Source organism: Pongo abelii, chromosome 7, assembly GCF_028885655.2.
Source record: "Pongo abelii isolate AG06213 chromosome 7, NHGRI_mPonAbe1-v2.0_pri, whole genome shotgun sequence".
NCBI lineage: Eukaryota > Metazoa > Chordata > Mammalia > Primates > Hominidae > Pongo > Pongo abelii.
Window position 1 is genome coordinate 45,066,475 of NC_071992.2, and position 17,832 is coordinate 45,084,306.

Sequence of the window (17,832 nt, forward strand, 5' to 3'; positions counted from 1 at the left end):
CACTTGCATTGCATGCAAGTGTAATCCAAATATAAAGAACTTAGATCTTTAATTTGAACTGGAAAAAATTACAGAAGCAGTAGTAGGTGATGTTTACCTGTTTGTTACAGAGAGAAGCTGCATGAGGCCAATAATGAACTACAGAAGAAGAGAGCCATTATTGAAGATCTCGAGCCAAGATTTAACAACAGCTGTGAGTTTTCTTAATTAGGATAGTTTTTAAGTGGGCTTGCTGTATACTGCCATAGTGATAGTGAGTTTACATAATTTTTATTTATTTATTTTTATTTTTATTTTTTTTGAGATGGAGTCTCACTCTGTCACCCAGGCTGGAGTGCAGTGGCGCGATCTTGGCTCACTGCAAGCTTCGCCTTTTGGGTTCTTGCCATTCTCCTGCCTCAGCCTCCCGAGTAGCTGGGACTACAGGTGCCTGCCACCACGCCTGGCTAATTTTTTGTATTTTTAGTAGAGACAGGGTTTCACCGTGTTAGCCAGGATGGTTTTGATCTCCTGACCTCGTGATCCGCCCACCTCGGCCTCCCAAACTGCTGAGATACAGGTGTGAGTCACTGCGCCCAGCCTGTTTATTTATTTTTGAGATAGGGTCTGGCTGTGTTGCCCAGACTGGAGTAAATGGCATGATCACAGCTCACTGCAGTCTTGACCTCCCATGCTCAAGCCATCTTTCTACCTAACCATCCCCCAGTAGCTGGGATACAGGCATGAGCCACCCTGCCCGGCTAATTTTTATAATTTTTTGTAGAGCTGGGATTTTGCCATGTTGCCCAGGCTAGTTTTGAATTTCTGAGCTCGTCACTTGCCCACCTCAGTCTCCCAAAGTACTGGGATTACAGATGTGAGCAACCGCATCTGGCCTATATTAAATTTTTATTTAAGAAATAGGCTCTATTGGCTGGGTATGGTGGCTCATGCCTGTAATCCTAGCAATTTGGCAGGTCAAGGTAGGAGGATTGCTTGAGCCCAGGAGTTCAAGACCAGCCTGGGGAACACAGCAAGACCCTGGCTCACAAAAAAGAAAGAAGGCCAGCAGCGGTGGCTCACCCCTGTAATCCTAGCACTTTTTTGGGAGGCCGAGGTGGGTGGATTGCCTGAGCTCACGAGTTTGAGACCAGCCTGGGCAACATGGTAAAAGCCCGTCTCTACTAAAAATACAAAAAATTAGCCAGGGGTGGTGGCACACACCTGTAGTCCCAGCTGCTCGGGAGGCTGAGGCAGGAGAATCGCTTGAGCCCAGGAGGCAGAGGTTGGAGTGAGCCGAGATCTCACCACCGCACTCCAGCGAGACTGTCTCCAAAAAAAAAAAAAGAAAGAAAGAAATAGGCTCTATTTACATATAGGGAGTATATAATCATCTTTATAATGTCTTTCTAATTGTACTTTGAATTTTTCCTTAACTCTGTATTCTAATGAATATTATATGATGTTAAGATATTTTCATAATGTAGTTCCATGTAAGTCATCCAGACTTGTGCTTCCCAAATATTTACTCCTGTAGGTAGCTTGATTTTGTTAATTCTTTTGTATTAATAAAGAGATAAGAGGTGAAAGAACAGACTTATTTTTATTGTGGTTAAAATATTACAAAACACACCCATTTTAAACCATTTTTAGTGTGTAGTCCAGTGACATTAAGGACATTCACATAGCACAACTATCACTTTTACCCATCTACAAAACTGTATCATCTCAAACCGAAGTTCTCTATCTATTAAACATTAACTCTCCCTTCCTCCCTCTCCCCAGCCGCTGGTAACTGCTATTCCATTTTCTGTCTCTGAATTTGACTATTCTAGGTCACTCATATAAGTAGAATCATATAATATTTGTCCTTTTGTATCTGGTTTATTTCACTTAACATAATGTCTCCATATCATAGCATGTGTCATAACTAAGGCTGAATAATATTATATCTATGTACTACATTTTGTTTATCCATTCATCCCTCATGGATTCTTTATTTATGTACTTCCATACTGGAGTTTTTATTTATTTATAAGAAAATCTTTTTGTAAAAAAAAAAAAAAAAAAAAAATTCTGAATTTTTTTAAAAATAAAATTATGTGTAAAAATAGACCAGTCTCTAAAAGCTGTTAACTATTTGTTATTAGTCAATTAAAATATTTTGTAAATTGTGGTAATCTAAAATAAATTTATTTATATTATAACAATTTATATATATTATCTAAATATATATATTTTACTATGTGTCATCTGCAGCCTTAAAAATTGAAGAATTACAAGAAGCTTTACGAAAGAAAGAGGAAGAAATGAAGCAAATGGAAGAACGATACAAAAAATACTTAGAGAAAGCCAAAAGTGTAAGTAAGAATTTTGTAGGCATCTCAGTCTACCTTCTGATCACATTTCAGTGAAGTCTCAAATATAATGGATGGACACTACAGCAACATGCAGAAAACTCTCAGGAGAAGAACAAATCTTATAACAAATAAAAAGAACCTGAGCAACAAGCAGTGGTCAAAATACGTCATTCCATGGATTACTTACTAATTACCAAGAGGAAAATGTACTTTGTGTGGGAAATGAGTGGCACTTGCCACCTTATTAGTCATCAAAATTAACAACACTAATTAATGATAGGACAGCTGATATCCTGTGCCTCTTGATGGAGTATCGTTGTAAATAATAGTTACCTGAATTTAAGCAACCTTCTATTTCCAGTTCACAGGCAAAATAAGGTTTATTGGAACAAGCTAAATAACACGTTCAGGAAACCATCAGGTAAATCCAAAATTTGGAATAGAAGTCACTGTCATGAAAACAAGAACAGGCTGTGGATTGTGGGAGAGCACAGGACCCATTCTAATTGAAAAGAGCCCCCTGCTAACTGCCAAATCAAGGCATTCATCTCTGAGTCCTGGATTGGGGGTTAAGGGGGTCAATTTTCTTTTTTTTTTTTTTTTGAGACGGAGTCTCGCTCTGTCGCCCAGGCTGGAGTGCAGTGGCGCGATCTTAGCTCACTGCAAGCTCCGCCTCCTGGGTTCATGCCATTCTCCTGCCTCAGCCTCCCGAGTAGCTAGGACTACAGGCGCCCGCCACCACGCCTGGCTAATTTTTTGTATTTTTTAGTAGAGACAGGGTTTCACAATGTTAGCCAGGATGGGCTCGATTTCCTGACCTCGTGATCCACCCACCTCGGCCTCCCAAAGTGCTGGGATTACAGGCGTGAGCCACCGCGCCTGGCCAAGGGGGTCAGTTTTCTTACAGATGATAATGCTTTGTGATTATATAGGTTAATATCCTTAATCTAAGGAGATCTGTGCTCAAGTATTTAAAGGTTATGCGTTATGAGGCCTGAATAACTTATTTGGGAGACTTTAAAATAGCCTCCCAAATAAGTAACAGCGTGTGTGGGTGTGTGTGTGTGTGTGTGTGTGGAGAGAAATCAAATATGGCAGTGAAGCAATTAGTGAGTCTAGGTTAAAGGTACCTTTCAAGTTTTCTATGGGCTTGAACATTTTGATAGTAAAAGTATTAGGGGAGCTGGGCACAGTGGCTCACGCCTGTAATCCTGTCGCTGTAGGAGGTCAAGGCTGGAGGATTGCTTTAGCCCAGGAGTTTGAGGTCTGTCTGGGCAACATATCCAGACTCCATCTCTACAAAAAAAAGTTTTAAAAAATTAGCTTGTCATGGTGGCATGCACCTGTAATCCTAGCTGTTCAGGAGGCTGGGGCAGGAAAATCACTTGAGCCCAGTGGTTCAAGGCTGCAGTGGGCTATGATCACATCACTGCACTCCAGCCTGGGTGACAGAGCAAGGCCCTGTCTTTAAAAATAAAATAAAACTAAATAAAAATATTGGGTGGAGAAGTAAAAACACCTTTCCCAGCAGTCCTCTAGTTGGCCAGCCAGAATCATATCCAATGTCCATGCCCAAACAGGATTGCCGGCAGAGGAAGAAATGGGGCCACAGTGATAGGCTTACACCAGTCAGGACCCTCTCCCCAAAGTACATATCTGATCAGAGACAGAAAGCTAGCAGACCAGATCAGAGGAAAGGAAAAGAGTAGACCACTGTCAGTAGTGTCTGCTGTACAGACACATGTCATTTAATAACAGGGACACGTTCTGAGAAATGCATCCTTAGGTGATTTTGTCATTGTGCAAACATTGTAGAGTGTACTTATGCAAAACAGTATGCTATAGCTTAGTACACAACTAGGCTATATGGTATGGAGTATTGCTTCTAGCTACAAACCTGTACAGCACATTACTGTACTGAATAGTATAAGGAAATAGTTACACAATGGTAAGTTATTTTTGTGATAGGACTTTTTCAGCTCCTTTATAATCGACCACCATCATATATGTGGTTCATCGTTGACTGAAACATCATTATGTGGTACATGACTGCATTTATTAATTCTAAGTCAGAATTACTTTTTATAATTGGTTCTTTATATAAGTAAAAAGTTTTATGTTTGTACAAATATTATGTACCCATAAAAAATTTTTACTTGAAGTTACAACAATTAATACTATTTCATACATTTACTTTTAATTTTTTTTAGACAGGTTCTTGCTCTGTTGCTCAGGCTGGAGCGCAGTGACATGATCTCAGCTCCCTGCAGCCTCAACCTCCCAGGCTCAAGTGATCCTCCTGCCTCAGCCTCCTGAGTAGCTGGGACTATAGGGGTGCACCACCACACCCAGCTAATTTTTTAAACACTTTTTGTAGAGACGGTTCTCACTATGTTGCCCAGGCTGGTCTCAAACTCCTGAGCTAAAGTGATCCACCTGCCTCAGCCTCCCAAAGTGCTGTGATTATAGGCATGAGCCACCACTCCAGGCCGCATTTACTTTTTAAAATACACTTGTAAGATAACCTTTGATTTTTCCTAAGTTTATCCTTTTATTTTAAAAAAAATAGTCATTCTTTTCTTAAACGTTACATTCTTTAAGTTTGAGACTTTTTTAATTTTTCTTTTATTATTTTTTGCAGGTCATCCGTACTTTAGATCCTAAACAGAATCAAGGAGCAGCACCAGAAATACAAGCTCTTAAAAATCAGCTCCAGGAACGAGACCGACTGTTCCATTCATTAGAGGTAGTTTACTATACTGTACAATAAAATAATTGTGTTTTGATTTTAATGTTCTGGGAGCCTTGTTATATTTTACAGTTGTGTTCATGGGTTTTAACAATTAATTGTAAGTATTTTATTTATATTGAGTTATTTCATATCTTTACATATTTACATGTGCTTTTTTTTTTTAGAAAGAATATGAGAAAACAAAGAGTCAGAGAGAGATGGAAGAGAAATATATTGTTAGTGCCTGGTACAATATGGTAAGAAAATAGTACTTTGGAGCATAATGAAAACTTCAATGAATATGTAATACTTATTATATTCCCTTTACTGTAGAAGTCACTCTACCAAATGAATCTGAAAGTAATTGCCACCCTAACATACACTAACAGAATCTTAATGCTATTTCTGAACTGAAAAGCAACTATGAGAACCACTGTAAACAGGGTTAGAGCATTTTGAAAACATTATTTCTAGAGGATAGAAAGATAAATGTCAGTCTAATTTCTGTCCCTCAGAGACTTTATTGTAAGAGAAAGGACATTAATACCATCTAAACACAGATGCAATAGTTTTTGTTTTGTGAGATTATTTCAGTGTCTTTGCAGGATGGTATTTGATTGAAGATAGTTTATCTCTTGGGGTTTGGAAAATGTTCACAATGTCAGACCCTGAACCACTGCAGGTTTTGAAATTGAATATCCCAACACAAAAAGTAATGCTCATCAGCATCCTGGTTGGGATGTGAATAGTTACAAATTTTAAAGAGTGCTGCAGTTCTGAAGTATTTTTTCAAGACTTTCTGTCTTCCTTTTGTTTTTTGTTCTTCCCAATAAGACCACTTCTGCCTTTAAAAAATGTTAGTTGGCCAGGCGTGATGGCTCACTTCTGTAATCCCAGCATTTTGGGAGGCCAGGCGGGTGGATCACGAGGTCAGAAGTTTGAGACCAGCCTGGACAACGTGGTGAAACCCTGTCTCTACTAAAAATACAAAAATTAGCTGGGCATGGTGGCACATGCTTGTAATCCCAGCTACTTGGGAGGCTGAGGCAGGAGAATCGCTTGAACTTGGGAAGCAGAGGTTGCAATGAGCCGAGATTGTGCCATTGCACTCTAGCCTGGGTGACACAGCAAGACTGTGTCTCAAAAAAAAAAAAAAAAAATTGTCCGAGACAAGAAATGGGACCAGATTCCATTTATTTATTTATTTATTTACTTATTTATTTTTGAGATAGAGTCTCGCTCTGTATCCTAGGCTGGAGTGCAGTGGTGTGATCTCAGCTCACTGCAACCTCCACTTCCTGGGTTCAAGCGATTCTTCTGCCTCAGCCTCCCGAGTAGCTGGGACTACAGATGCCTGCCACCATGCCCAAATAATTTTTGTATTTTTAGTAGGGACAGGTTTTCACCATATTGGCCAGGCTGGTCTCGAACTCCTGACCTTGTGATCCACCCGCCTCGGCCTCCCAAATGCTGGGATTACAGGCGTGAGCCACTGCGCCCAGCCCCAGATTCCTTTTAACATCCTGCTGTGACCCTGTAGCTCTGTTACTGGCACAGTACCATTGTTTTTGTTTTACGGTTATAATTGATACTGCCTCTTAAAGGTTAGCGTCTCTGGCCTCTGAACACTGTGATTTGATCTTTGTCAAAAATTCATAAATTTCATTATATCTTATTTTCACATCTGTATTTGCCTTGGTCAAAACTGCATATCTATGGCTGGGTGCGGTGGCTAATGCCTGAATCCTGGCACTTTGGGAGTCTGAGGCAGGCAGATCACCTGAGGTCAGGAATTTGAGACCAGCCTGGCCACAACATGGTGAAACCCCGTCTCTACTAAAAATACAAAAATTAGCCAGGCATGGTGGCACGTGCCTCTAGTCCTAGCTACTCAGGAGGCTGAGGCATGAGAATCGCTTAAACCCAGGAGGGGGAAGTTGGGATTGCACCACTTTACTCCAGCGTGGGTGACAGAGTGGGACTCTGTCTCAAAAAGAACAAAAAACAAAAACTGCACATCTAAGATTTTATTGCAATTTAAAAACCAAAGAGGAAATCGTATCAGAGGTAGAATACTATTACTGACAAATATAGGCTGTGCACGGTGGCTCACACCTGTAATCCCAGCACTTTGGGAGGCCAAGGTGGGCGGGTCACCTGAGGTCAGGAGTTGGAGACCCGCCTGGCCAACATGGTGAAACCCCATCTCTACTAAAAGTACAGAAATTAGCAGGATGTGGAAATTACAGGCGGGTGCCTGTAATCCCAGCTACTCCGGAGGCTGAGGCAGGAGAATCGCCTGAACCCGGGAGGCGGAGGTTGCAGTGAGCCGAGATCACACCACTGTCCTCCAGCCTTGACGACAGAGCGAGACTCCGTCTCAGAAGACGAACAAACAAACACAGATTTCTTGAAAATTAAAATTCAAAAAATAGAAAAAATAAAACTATATATTTAAAGAAATTCTCTGGGAATTAGTCCTAATTTTAAACTATTCTGTCTCTTCCCTGTCCTCCTGGAAGCTTAGTGTTAGCAATCTAGGAGCTCTGCATTTCAGGCCTTATTAATAATTTCATATTATTATTATTATGTTTTGAGACAGAGTCTCACTTTGTCACCCAGGCTGGAGTGCAGTGGTGCAATCTTGGCTCACTGCAACCTCCGCCTCCCGGGTTCAAGCAAGTCTCTGCCTTAGCCTCCCGAGTAACTGGGATTACAGGCGCCTGCCACCACGCCTGGCTAATTTTTGTATTTTTAGTAGAGACAGGGTTTCACCATCTTGGCCAGGCTGTTCTTGAATTCCTGACCTCGTGATTCACCCGCCTCAGCCTCCCAAAGTGCTGGATGACAGGCATGAGCCACCCCGCCGAGCCCAATAATCTCATATTCTGGATTGATTTTTATGACTTCACATATTGTGTTTCTTATGGAGCCAGATTGATTTATTCTGTGAAGCGGTACTAAAGAATAGTCCTAATTTTTTTTTTTTTTTTTTAAACAGAGTCTTGCTCTGTTGCCCAGGCTGGAATGCAGTGGCACGATCTCGGCTCACTGTAAGCTCCGACTCCTGGGTTCACGCCATCCTCTTGCCTCAGCCTCCCGAGTAGCTGGGACTACAGGCGCCCGCCACCACACCTGGCTAATTTTTTGTATTTTGTTTAGTAGAAACGGGGTTTCACCGTTTTAGCCAGGATGGTCTCGATCTCCTGACTTCATGATCCACCCTCCTCAGCCTCCCAAAGTGCTGGGATTACAGGCGTGAGCCACCGCGCCTGGCCAGAATAGTCCTAATTTTTAACTCTTCAGAGAGTGACGGAATAATTCCAAATAGACTCCCAGAAGTTATGTTCAGATAAGTAAACCATCATGCTTACATTCAGAAAGTTCTGCTTCTCAGGTAACTTAAATGGAAATGGAAATGATGAGTGCTGAGAAGAGGTATTAAGTAGCTCAGAGAATGCCCTTGCAATAGACTGAGGTCTTTAACCTATGTGAAGAATTTGAATAAATTGCTTGAAATGTGAAGGTGGAAAAATGAGAATATTTAAATAAAATACAAATTTTTAATATGTGTAGCCAAATGTATAAGTTAAAGATTACTAATAAATATTTGTCAGTTTTATTCAAAACTTTAAATTCTCTGGTTTCAAGTTGAGTTTAAAAACATGTTTTAGATTTTTCTTATTTGGAAAATATTATGTATTTGGGTTGATAGGATAGACTGAAATTGTATTAAAAATGCAAAGCTGAGGTTGGGCGCCTGGGCTCACGCCTGTAATTCCAGTACTTTGAGTGGCCAAGGTGGGAGGATCTCTTGAACCCAGGAGTTCGAGACCAGCCTGGGCAACATGGCAAGACTCCATCTAAAGAAAAAAATGAAAAAAGATAAAACAATGCAAAGCCATGACCTGTTTTCCCTAGAAACTAGCTAGTGATGTATCTTCCAGTCTTCTGTCTTCTGCACATCCTTCATTGCATCCCGTAGTTTGGCTTTTCCACCTGGCTCTTCTTTTGCCTCTTGATTGCTTTTTTCTTCCTTGCTGCCAGTTTCTACTTATGCCCAGCAGTTTACTTGCATTCAGTCATTGGTGAAATTAAACAACAGCTCTCAGTTCTTTCATTTTTGTTGTTGTTATCATTTTTGAGCCAAGTTCTCGCACTGTTCCCATGCTACAGTGTGGTGGTGTAATCACGGCTCACTGCAGCCTCAACCTCCTGGGCTCGAGCGAGCCTCCCACCTCAGCCTTCCAAGTAGCTGGGACTATAGGCATGCCATCAATCATGCCCGGCTAATTTTTTTATTATTTTAGAGAGGGGGTTTGTCGTTATTTTGCTAAGGCTGGTCTTGAGCTTCTAGCCTCAAGTGATCTTCCCACCTTAGCCTCCCAAAGTGCTGAGGTTACAGGCATGAGCCACTAACATGTTCTTAATGTTTCTCTGGCTAGGATTCTTCATTGTCTTATTAAATGAGTACCAAAACACTGCTTTTTTCCTGATCTACTCATAGACTTCTGCCTTTAGTAAGTAGTGTCATTATCATATTCTTGTCATTCCTCCGCAGTCAGGGAGTGCCCTGGAGGTTTCCTCCCTTCTGTTAAGGTGCTCTGGGTCCAGCAGTTGCCTTCTCTCCCTTCTAAGTTAGTAGGCGATCCTTCTCCTCTCTTCAAGAAAGATCCCCGTCTCTCGTTTGGGCCCTCTGTTATGGACTCTCAGGAAGTTTTCTTTTTTTTTTTTTATTTTATTTATTATTATTATTATTATTATTATTATTATACTTTACGTTTTATGGTACATGTGCGCAATGTGCAGGTAAGTTACATATGTATACATGTGCCATGCTGGTGCGCTGCACCCACTAACTCGTCATCTAGCATTAGGTATATCTCCCAATGCTATCCCTCCCCCCTCCCCCCACCCCACAACAGTCCCCGAAGTGTGATGTTCCCCTTCCTGTGTCCATGTGTTCTCATTGTTCAGTTCCCACCTATGAGTGAGAATATGTGGTGTTTGGTTTTTTGTTCTTGCGATAGTTTACTGAGAATGATGATTTCCAGTTTCATCCATGTCCCTACAAAGGACATGAACTCATCATTTTTTATGGCTGCATAGTATTCCATGGTGTATATGTGCCACATTTTCTTAATCCAGTCTATCATTGTTGGACATTTGGGTTGGTTCCAAGTCTTTGCTATTGTGAATAATGCCGCAATAAACATACGTGTGCATGTGTCTTTATAGCAGCATGATTTATAGTCCTTTGGGTATATACCCAGTAATGGGATGGCTGGGTCAAATGGAATTTCTAGTTCTAGATCCCTGAGGAATCGCCACACCGACTTCCACAAGGGTTGAACTAGTTTACAGTCCCACCAACAGTGTAAAAGTGTTCCTATTTCTCCACATCCTCTCCAGCACCTGTTGTTTCCTGACTTTTTAATGATTGCCATTCTAACTGGTGTGAGATGGTATCTCATTATGGTTTTGATTTGCATTTCTCTGATGGCCAGTGATGGTGAGCATTTTTTCATGTGTTTTTTGGCTGCATAAATGTCTTCTTTTGAGAAGTGTCTGTTCATGTCCTTCGCCCACTTTTTGATGGGGTTGTTTGTTTTCTTCTTGTAAATTTGTTGGAGTTCATTGTAGATTCTGGATATTAGCCCTTTGTCAGATGAGTATTTGTTTGAGAATACAAATCTGCCTTGAAGTGAAGAAAAACAGCATGGTGGTATGTACAGTACCTAGTGTGGCTTTCCACCTTAAGAAACAACACAAGCATTTGTGTTTTTCATTCTAAGTAAACCCTGTGATTTCTACCACCTGAGTGAATCATCTGCTACCAATCATGCTCTTTTCCTTAGAAAAAAATCACTTTCTACATTTAATTTGAAAGAAATTATGATTGAGTATGGGTAATGTCTGTCTCTATCATCTGCTGTATTGTTTATTGTAAAATCAGACAATTAGGCCTGATTTTTTCCAAAAGAAAATTTGTGCCTAATTGTGGGTACTAAAATGCCTCTATGGGATTTTAATCTATAGCGAGTAGTATTAACATTCCTAATTGTGCTTTATGATACAATGTAACAAATTCTGCATGATGAAATTTTCTTTTGTGAAGTATGTTCCACTATTTTTTCATTGATTCCTTTTTTTGTTTTAATGTTGCAGGGAATGACCCTGCATAAAAAGGCAGCTGAAGATAGACTGGCAAGCACAGGCTCAGGGCAGTCGTTTCTGGCGAGGCAGAGGCAAGCGACCAGCAGCAGAAGATCATACCCAGGCCACGTGCAGCCGGCCACAGCAAGGTAGAGAAGTCGTGCCACTCAAACACAGACACCTGCACCCACAGCATACTTCTGTTACACACAACAACATTTCAGGAAACTCAGCCAGCTTATTTTTTGTTTCTCTTCTATGTCAATACTTAGTGTTTCTCATTTTGAGGACTTTTTCTCTCTCCCGTATCTTTGTTTTAGTTTCTTTGGTTTTTATTTTGTAGTCCTTTCAGTTCTTTTTAATGTGCCAAAAATTTGTACATGTTCAATTAAAAATGTTGTATAATAGTGTAATACTTTTCTTTATATGAAAATGTCCTCTTCCTCAAAGGTGTAGGCTTTGTAATGAATTAGATTTTCTGCCAATAATTGATATACAATTTATATTCTTTATTGTGCCTGTGTGTTACCATGCTTTATAAGAATGTCTTTGTTTAAAGAGAATTAATCTTTTTATGATGTATTAATCTGTGTTTTCAATTGTTTTCCAAGTACAGTTCAAATAACTTGCATATTTACTATACAAAATGGTTGACAAGTGTTCTTTTTGCAAAGACGTGAATACATTGGCAGAGGTGCTAATCACATCTTCCCTAAGGCACCTGGTAGAATTATTTGAGGAAAAAATGAGTTTTCACATTGTTTTATAGGAAATTAAATTTGTCCAAAGATTTGGAGACTATTTTTAAAACATAAATACATAAAATTTCATTATTTCCTGCTATCTTGTTTGCTGGCAGAAGTGAATGTTTGGTGAGGTTATTTTGGGATAAATTACAAAAGAAAAAAAATCAGGCACTGCATTAATTTCTTGTTCTTTTGGAATATCTTAGTAACTGAGGATCATTTTCTAACAATGTGGTAATGTGGTTGACATACCTTCAGTTGCTTTCCACATCTAAAAGAGTTATCTTTCATATATGTACAAGTTATCGGTAGTCTTATTTTTGGGCTGTTTGTTGACTTATGCTCCATTTGTTTTACTTGTTCTTTAATATAAACCCTTCCATTTTTTAACAATTCCTAACACTTGACATCTTAGTATCAGTCACTAACATTAGTAACTTCTTGTATGTTATATTATGGCAGATCTCTTTACGTTTTTTCTCACATCTATCTGCTAGTCCAGGAATTTGTTACTAAATAGATTTTCTTGGGTATTTGGTTGCCTCAAACTGCTTACATTTGTTAACAGATTGTAAACCACATTTATTTACATTGATGAATGGGCTGTCGAGTAATCATTGTAAAGCACTTTGTATATATAAGGTGCTATATAAGTGCGAAATATCATTCATTTAAAAATGAAATGCCTTCTAACTTTCCATATTGACTTATGTATTTGGTCCCAAATTATATTTAAGTCTTTTTTCTTGCAACATAGCCCATTTTTTGAAAGCAAAACATTTCTGAAATTAGGTCATGGTTTTTTTTGTTTATTTTTAGGTTAGGTCACTTAATATAGGAGGATGTTTTCTCATGTACTTGCTATTTGCAAGTTCAGGTTTCATTTAGTTCTTTATGTTTATGTTAAATACGAATAAGTAACCTCAAATCAAGCTAAATGTAATTAAGAATTTTCAGAAACTATATTCAAGTGTTTGATTTTTAAATTCTTTCTTACTTTTTAATAAGAAAGATGACCTAAAAATCAGTAGTATTTGTTTGTCCTCAGAAGCCGTAGTTGAAGAAAGTTATTAGAGTATACACAGAACTGGAGCCATACATTGTGCTAATTTTTTACGTTAAGTACAGAAGTCTGAGCACAGCATGAATGCTTCTGCCTGACAAGACCACAAAGCAGCAAAATTTAGGGATAAATGGAGATAGCCATGAGTAGAACTGCTGTAGAGCTTCAGGAGGCTACGCAGACCTGATCAACTGGAAAGTTTCCAAAGTAAAAGATTAAAAACTTTCAGACGGTTCTTACCTCTATCCAACTATTTTTAAAGCAAATTGGGGCCAGACGTCGTGCCTCACACCTGTAATCCCACCATTTGGGAGACCTAGGCGGGGATGGATCACTTGAGGTCAGGAGTTTGAGACCAGCCTGGCCAACATAGTGAAACCCCATCTCTACTAAATTACAAAAATTAGCTGGGCATGGTGGCATGTGGCTGTAATCCCAGCTACTTGGGAGGCTGAGGCAGGAGAGTCACTTGAACGCAGGAGCTAGAGACTTCAGTGAGCTGAGATCGCACCACTGCATTCCAGCCTGGGCGACAGAGTGAGACTCTGTCTCAGTCAATCAATCAATCAATCAATCAATCAATCAAATTGGGATATGAGCACTAACCTTGGTAAGTTAAAATTTTGGGAAAATTGTACCTGCAGAATATGATGGATGAAAACAAGAGCCAAGCGCAGTGGCTCATGCCTGTAATCCCAGCACTTTGGGAGGCCAAGACAGGCGCATCACCTGAGGTCAGGACTTCCAGACCAGCCTGTCCAACATGGTGAAACTCTGTCTCTACTAAAAATACAAACAATTAGCCAGGCATGGTGTTGTGTGCCTGTAGTCCCAGCTACTTGGGAGGGTGAGGCAGGAGAATTGCTTGAACCTGGGAGACAGAGGTTGCAGTAAGCTGAGATGGCGCCATTGCACCCCAGCCTGGCGACAAGAGCGAAACTCCGTTTCAAAAAAAAAAAAAAAAAAAAAGTCTGTGAACTACTCACTGAATTAATTTTGTTCTGTGAGATGAGAGGTTTTCATTTTCATTTTCTATTTACAGCCCCAGTCCTAATCTCCTACCCATCCATCTACCCAGATATTTTTTCTCTATCTGGGTTGGAAAGGTGCCAGGCTTTTAGAGGGGAGTTTTACTTCTGACTTTTTATTTCCCCCCGAGACGGAGCCTTGTTCGTCACCCAGGTCGTAGTGCCGTGGCACGATCTCAGCTCACTGCAGCCTCTGCCTCCCAGGTTCAAGCAATTCTCCTGCCTCAGCCTCCGGAGTAGCTGGGGTTACAGGTGCCCACCACCATGCCTGGCTAATTTTTTTAATTTAGTAGAGATGGTGTTTCACCATGTTGGCCAGGCTGGTCTCAAACTCCTGACCTCATGATCTACTCACTTCAGCCTCCCAAAGTGCTGAGATTACAGGCACGAGCCACCGCGCCCAGTCGTACTTCTGACTTTTCTTCAGCATCTGTTGTATGCTATTATTTTGATGTTTACATTTATAATTTTCTTTTTTTTTTTTTTTGAGACGATGTCTCGCTCTGTCGCCCAGGCTGGAGTACAGTGGCACGATCTTGGCTCACTGCAAGCTCCGCCTCCCGGGTTCATGCCATTCTCCTGCCTCAGCCTCCTGAGTAGCGGGGACTACAGGTGCCTGCCACTACGCCCAGCTAATTTTTTGTATTTTTTAGTAGAGACGGGGTTTCACCATGTTAGCCAGGATGGTCTCGATCTCCTGACCTCGTGATCCACCCGCCTCAGCCTCCCAGAGTGCTGGGATTACGGGCGTGAGCCACCAAGCCCAGCCTACATTTATAATTTTCATTCTCCTTTACTGTACCTATAAAATTTAGTATATTAGTTTCATTACATAGGAGAAATTATATTTCTAAACATTTTATGATGTTTAAAAACAAAACAGGCTGTTGTAAAAAAAAAAAAAAAAAAGCTTCTGAATATACTTTAGGTATCAGAAAGCCAAGAATAAAATTTAGCTCTAACGGTGGCAACTCCATGTCCGGTGTCCAGCTTTGGACAGGGTTTATGACGTTTCTGTTTCTCTAGTAATGATTAATGATTCCTCAGGAGATTTGTGATGTTGTATGGTCTATCTGGAAATTTAAAGACACTAGGAGCTTTGCCTCATCGTGAGTGATGCTGTGCTGTATTTTTACAAACTCCCACATACAGCACCTTCCCGGGGCCATGTTGGCTTGTGCAGTGGAGCTTGTCCAGGCACCAGCATGGAGCAAGTACAGGGTTGCTGTGTTGGGTTGGAGCACGCTGTCACCACAGTGTCTGAAGTCTTATAAACAGGAAGATCATTTTTCGTTTTCCTTCTAACCAGGGTGAGAAAATACAAAGTAAAGAACTAAAGAATATTAAAACCTAGCATTTATGTTCCACAGTGTGTATTTCAGAAGTTTGTAATCCAGAAAATATAGTAGTGTATAATGTCTGAAAAGAGAATCAAGTATACAATTGTACATATTTTTAAAGAACTTTGAAAAACTCTGTCATATCTTTTACCATTTGTCTATTTGATAGTAATGCAGAAAAAGAAGTCCCTAAAGACCCCGTGTTCCAAAATTTACCAAGATTGACTTTTCTATTAGACATCCTTAACCTAAGTGTTTTAATTAGATTGTTAGACTATAATAAGGATGAAATTGCTGTCTGTAATTTTGTTGAGGTTTTATTGTTAATATAATAACAGCTCAACTGTACAAAATTAAGCTAAATGTTATCCAGTCAGAAACATCAGCCTGTGGCCAGGTGCGGTGGCTCATGCCTGTAATCCCAGCACTTTGGGAGGCCAAGGCGGGCGGATCACCTGAGGTCAGGAGTTCAAGACCAGCCTGGCTAATATGGTGAAACCCCATCTCTACTAAAAATACAGTATTAGCCAGGCATGGTGGCAGGCGCCTGTGATCCCAGCTACTTGGGAGGCTGAGGCAGGAGAATCACGTGAACCCAGGAGGTGGAGGTTGCAGTAAGCCGAGATTGTGCCACTGCACTCCAGCCTGGGCCACAGAGTAAGACTCCATCTCAAAAAAAAAAAAAAAAAAAAAAAAAAGAAACATCAGCCTGTATATTCCAGTAGTTCTCACAGAAGAATGAAAATCCATGCTGTGCAAATAGATCAGTAGTGAGTGATTGTTAAGTGAAAGATGAGCTAGGTTGAAGAAAATATACATTTTATTGATGAGCCACTTTGCTATCTCTCCTTCCTTCCTTCCTTCCTTCCTTCCTTCCCTTCTTTTCTTTTCTCCTTCTTTTCTTCCTTCCCTTCCCTCCCCTCCCCTCTCTTCCCTTCCCCTCCCCTCTCGCAGGCCGGAGTGCAGAGGCACGATCCTGGCTGACTGCAAACTCTGCCTACCAGGTTCAAGCGATTCTCCTGCCTCATCCTCCCTAGTAGCTGGGATTACAGGCATCTGCCACCACGCCCAGCTAATTTTTGTATTTTTACAAAATACAAAGAGACACGGTTTCACCATGTTGGCCAGGCTGGTCTCCAACTCCTGACCTCAGGTGATCCGCCCACCTTGGCCTCCCAAAGTGCTGGAATTACAGGCGTGCGATACTGCGCCAGCCTCCTGTCTCCTTTTCGAAAGTAGCAGTTTGGTTTATTCTTGTTTGCTAAGTAATCATTTGAAATATTTTTCAGCCTCTCCTGCTCCCTCACAAAAATTCACCTGGTGTTTTAATGATAACAGCATGTTAAAAACTTGGAAGTCTTTATCCCAATATAAGAATTATCTTGAAACAAAAATCTAAATTACTTTTAAAAATTCTCTTAACTCTGCATTTAGTCTCCTATTATCTAGATCTGTGACTCCAGGATAACTCCAGTTATCCCCAGTTGGATCGTGTGTGATTTATCTGAAAAAGCATCCACAACCCACAGCTAGTGGAAACTGAGCTAGTTTACAGCCACGTGGATAAGAACATCTTTGTTTCTAAAGTGAGAGGAAAGTGCTTGGTATCTTGCTTTTTGCTGAGGGCAGAATAACAACATGAAGACAAAGTGCTTTTTGTTGTCTATTCATGAAACTGTAGAAGAATATTTTGAGTTTTTATTCTTATATTATGAAGGGATTCTTTGCCTAGCATTGGCCATCAAACTAATGTAGCATTGTACTTCTTAACAGTGAAGCCTGTGTGATACCATACAGTAGGATGAAAGACTATTCTGAGCAAAATAAAATGGGATGTCAGAATCTTTGAAAATTATTTTATCATTTTTTCTATTTTTTCATTTTTATAAATTAGAAGGATTTTCCATTTAATAAGGATAATCTCTCTTCCTATAATTCTGTCAAAATGGCAGTTTCTTTTGGTAATTATCCAACCTAGTTTCATTACATTTAGAAGGAGGTTTCAGAGCTTATTCTTGATAACTATAATAATGATTTGAATGTTTTATATCACGAAGTTTTTTCTATGAGGAAGGCTATTCTCAATGTATCTGTCTAATTTTTTATTTTCTATCTATAAAGAATATTTAAATAATAATTGGTGTATGTTCCTTTTGTTGAAAATGTTTTATTGTCCAGTTTTAGCACAGAAGTGGTCTAAAGTTTTGCAGCAAATGCTGTTCAGTTCCCAGAAGCCTAAAAAACATAACATAATATGCTAACAGAGCTAATTTCCACCCAATCCCTCAAATTACCGAAGTATTAATATTTAGCTTCCTTTCTAGCAAACAAGGGGCAGCACACATGGGGTGGCATCCATCTCTTTTAAATCACTGATGATTTTCTGGGGAAGTATGTAGAGATGATTTTATTTTTTAAATAGCCTTTTA

At 40.0% G+C, this 17,832-nt stretch overlaps 1 protein-coding gene across 7 annotated transcripts in view; it reads left to right on the forward strand.

Moving 5' to 3' along the window:
* HOOK3 (hook microtubule tethering protein 3) overlaps positions 1-17,832 on the forward strand; it is a 147,683-nt gene that overhangs the window by 107,404 nt on the left and 22,447 nt on the right. For 5 of the 7 annotated variants that reach the window (XM_002819053.6, XM_009243772.4, XM_054561530.2 and 2 more), the window contains 5 exons: positions 111-193; positions 2,239-2,339; positions 4,981-5,085; positions 5,256-5,327; positions 11,239-16,105. In XM_002819053.6, coding sequence (XP_002819099.1) covers positions 111-193; positions 2,239-2,339; positions 4,981-5,085; positions 5,256-5,327; positions 11,239-11,379 — 502 coding nt within the window. In that variant the 3' untranslated portion in view covers positions 11,380-16,105. Of the gene's footprint in view, positions 1-110; positions 194-2,238; positions 2,340-4,980; positions 5,086-5,255; positions 5,328-11,238; positions 16,106-17,832 lie in introns of those variants that run through there. The other 2 variants (XM_054561529.2, XR_008527882.2) reach the window with 2 other exon arrangements.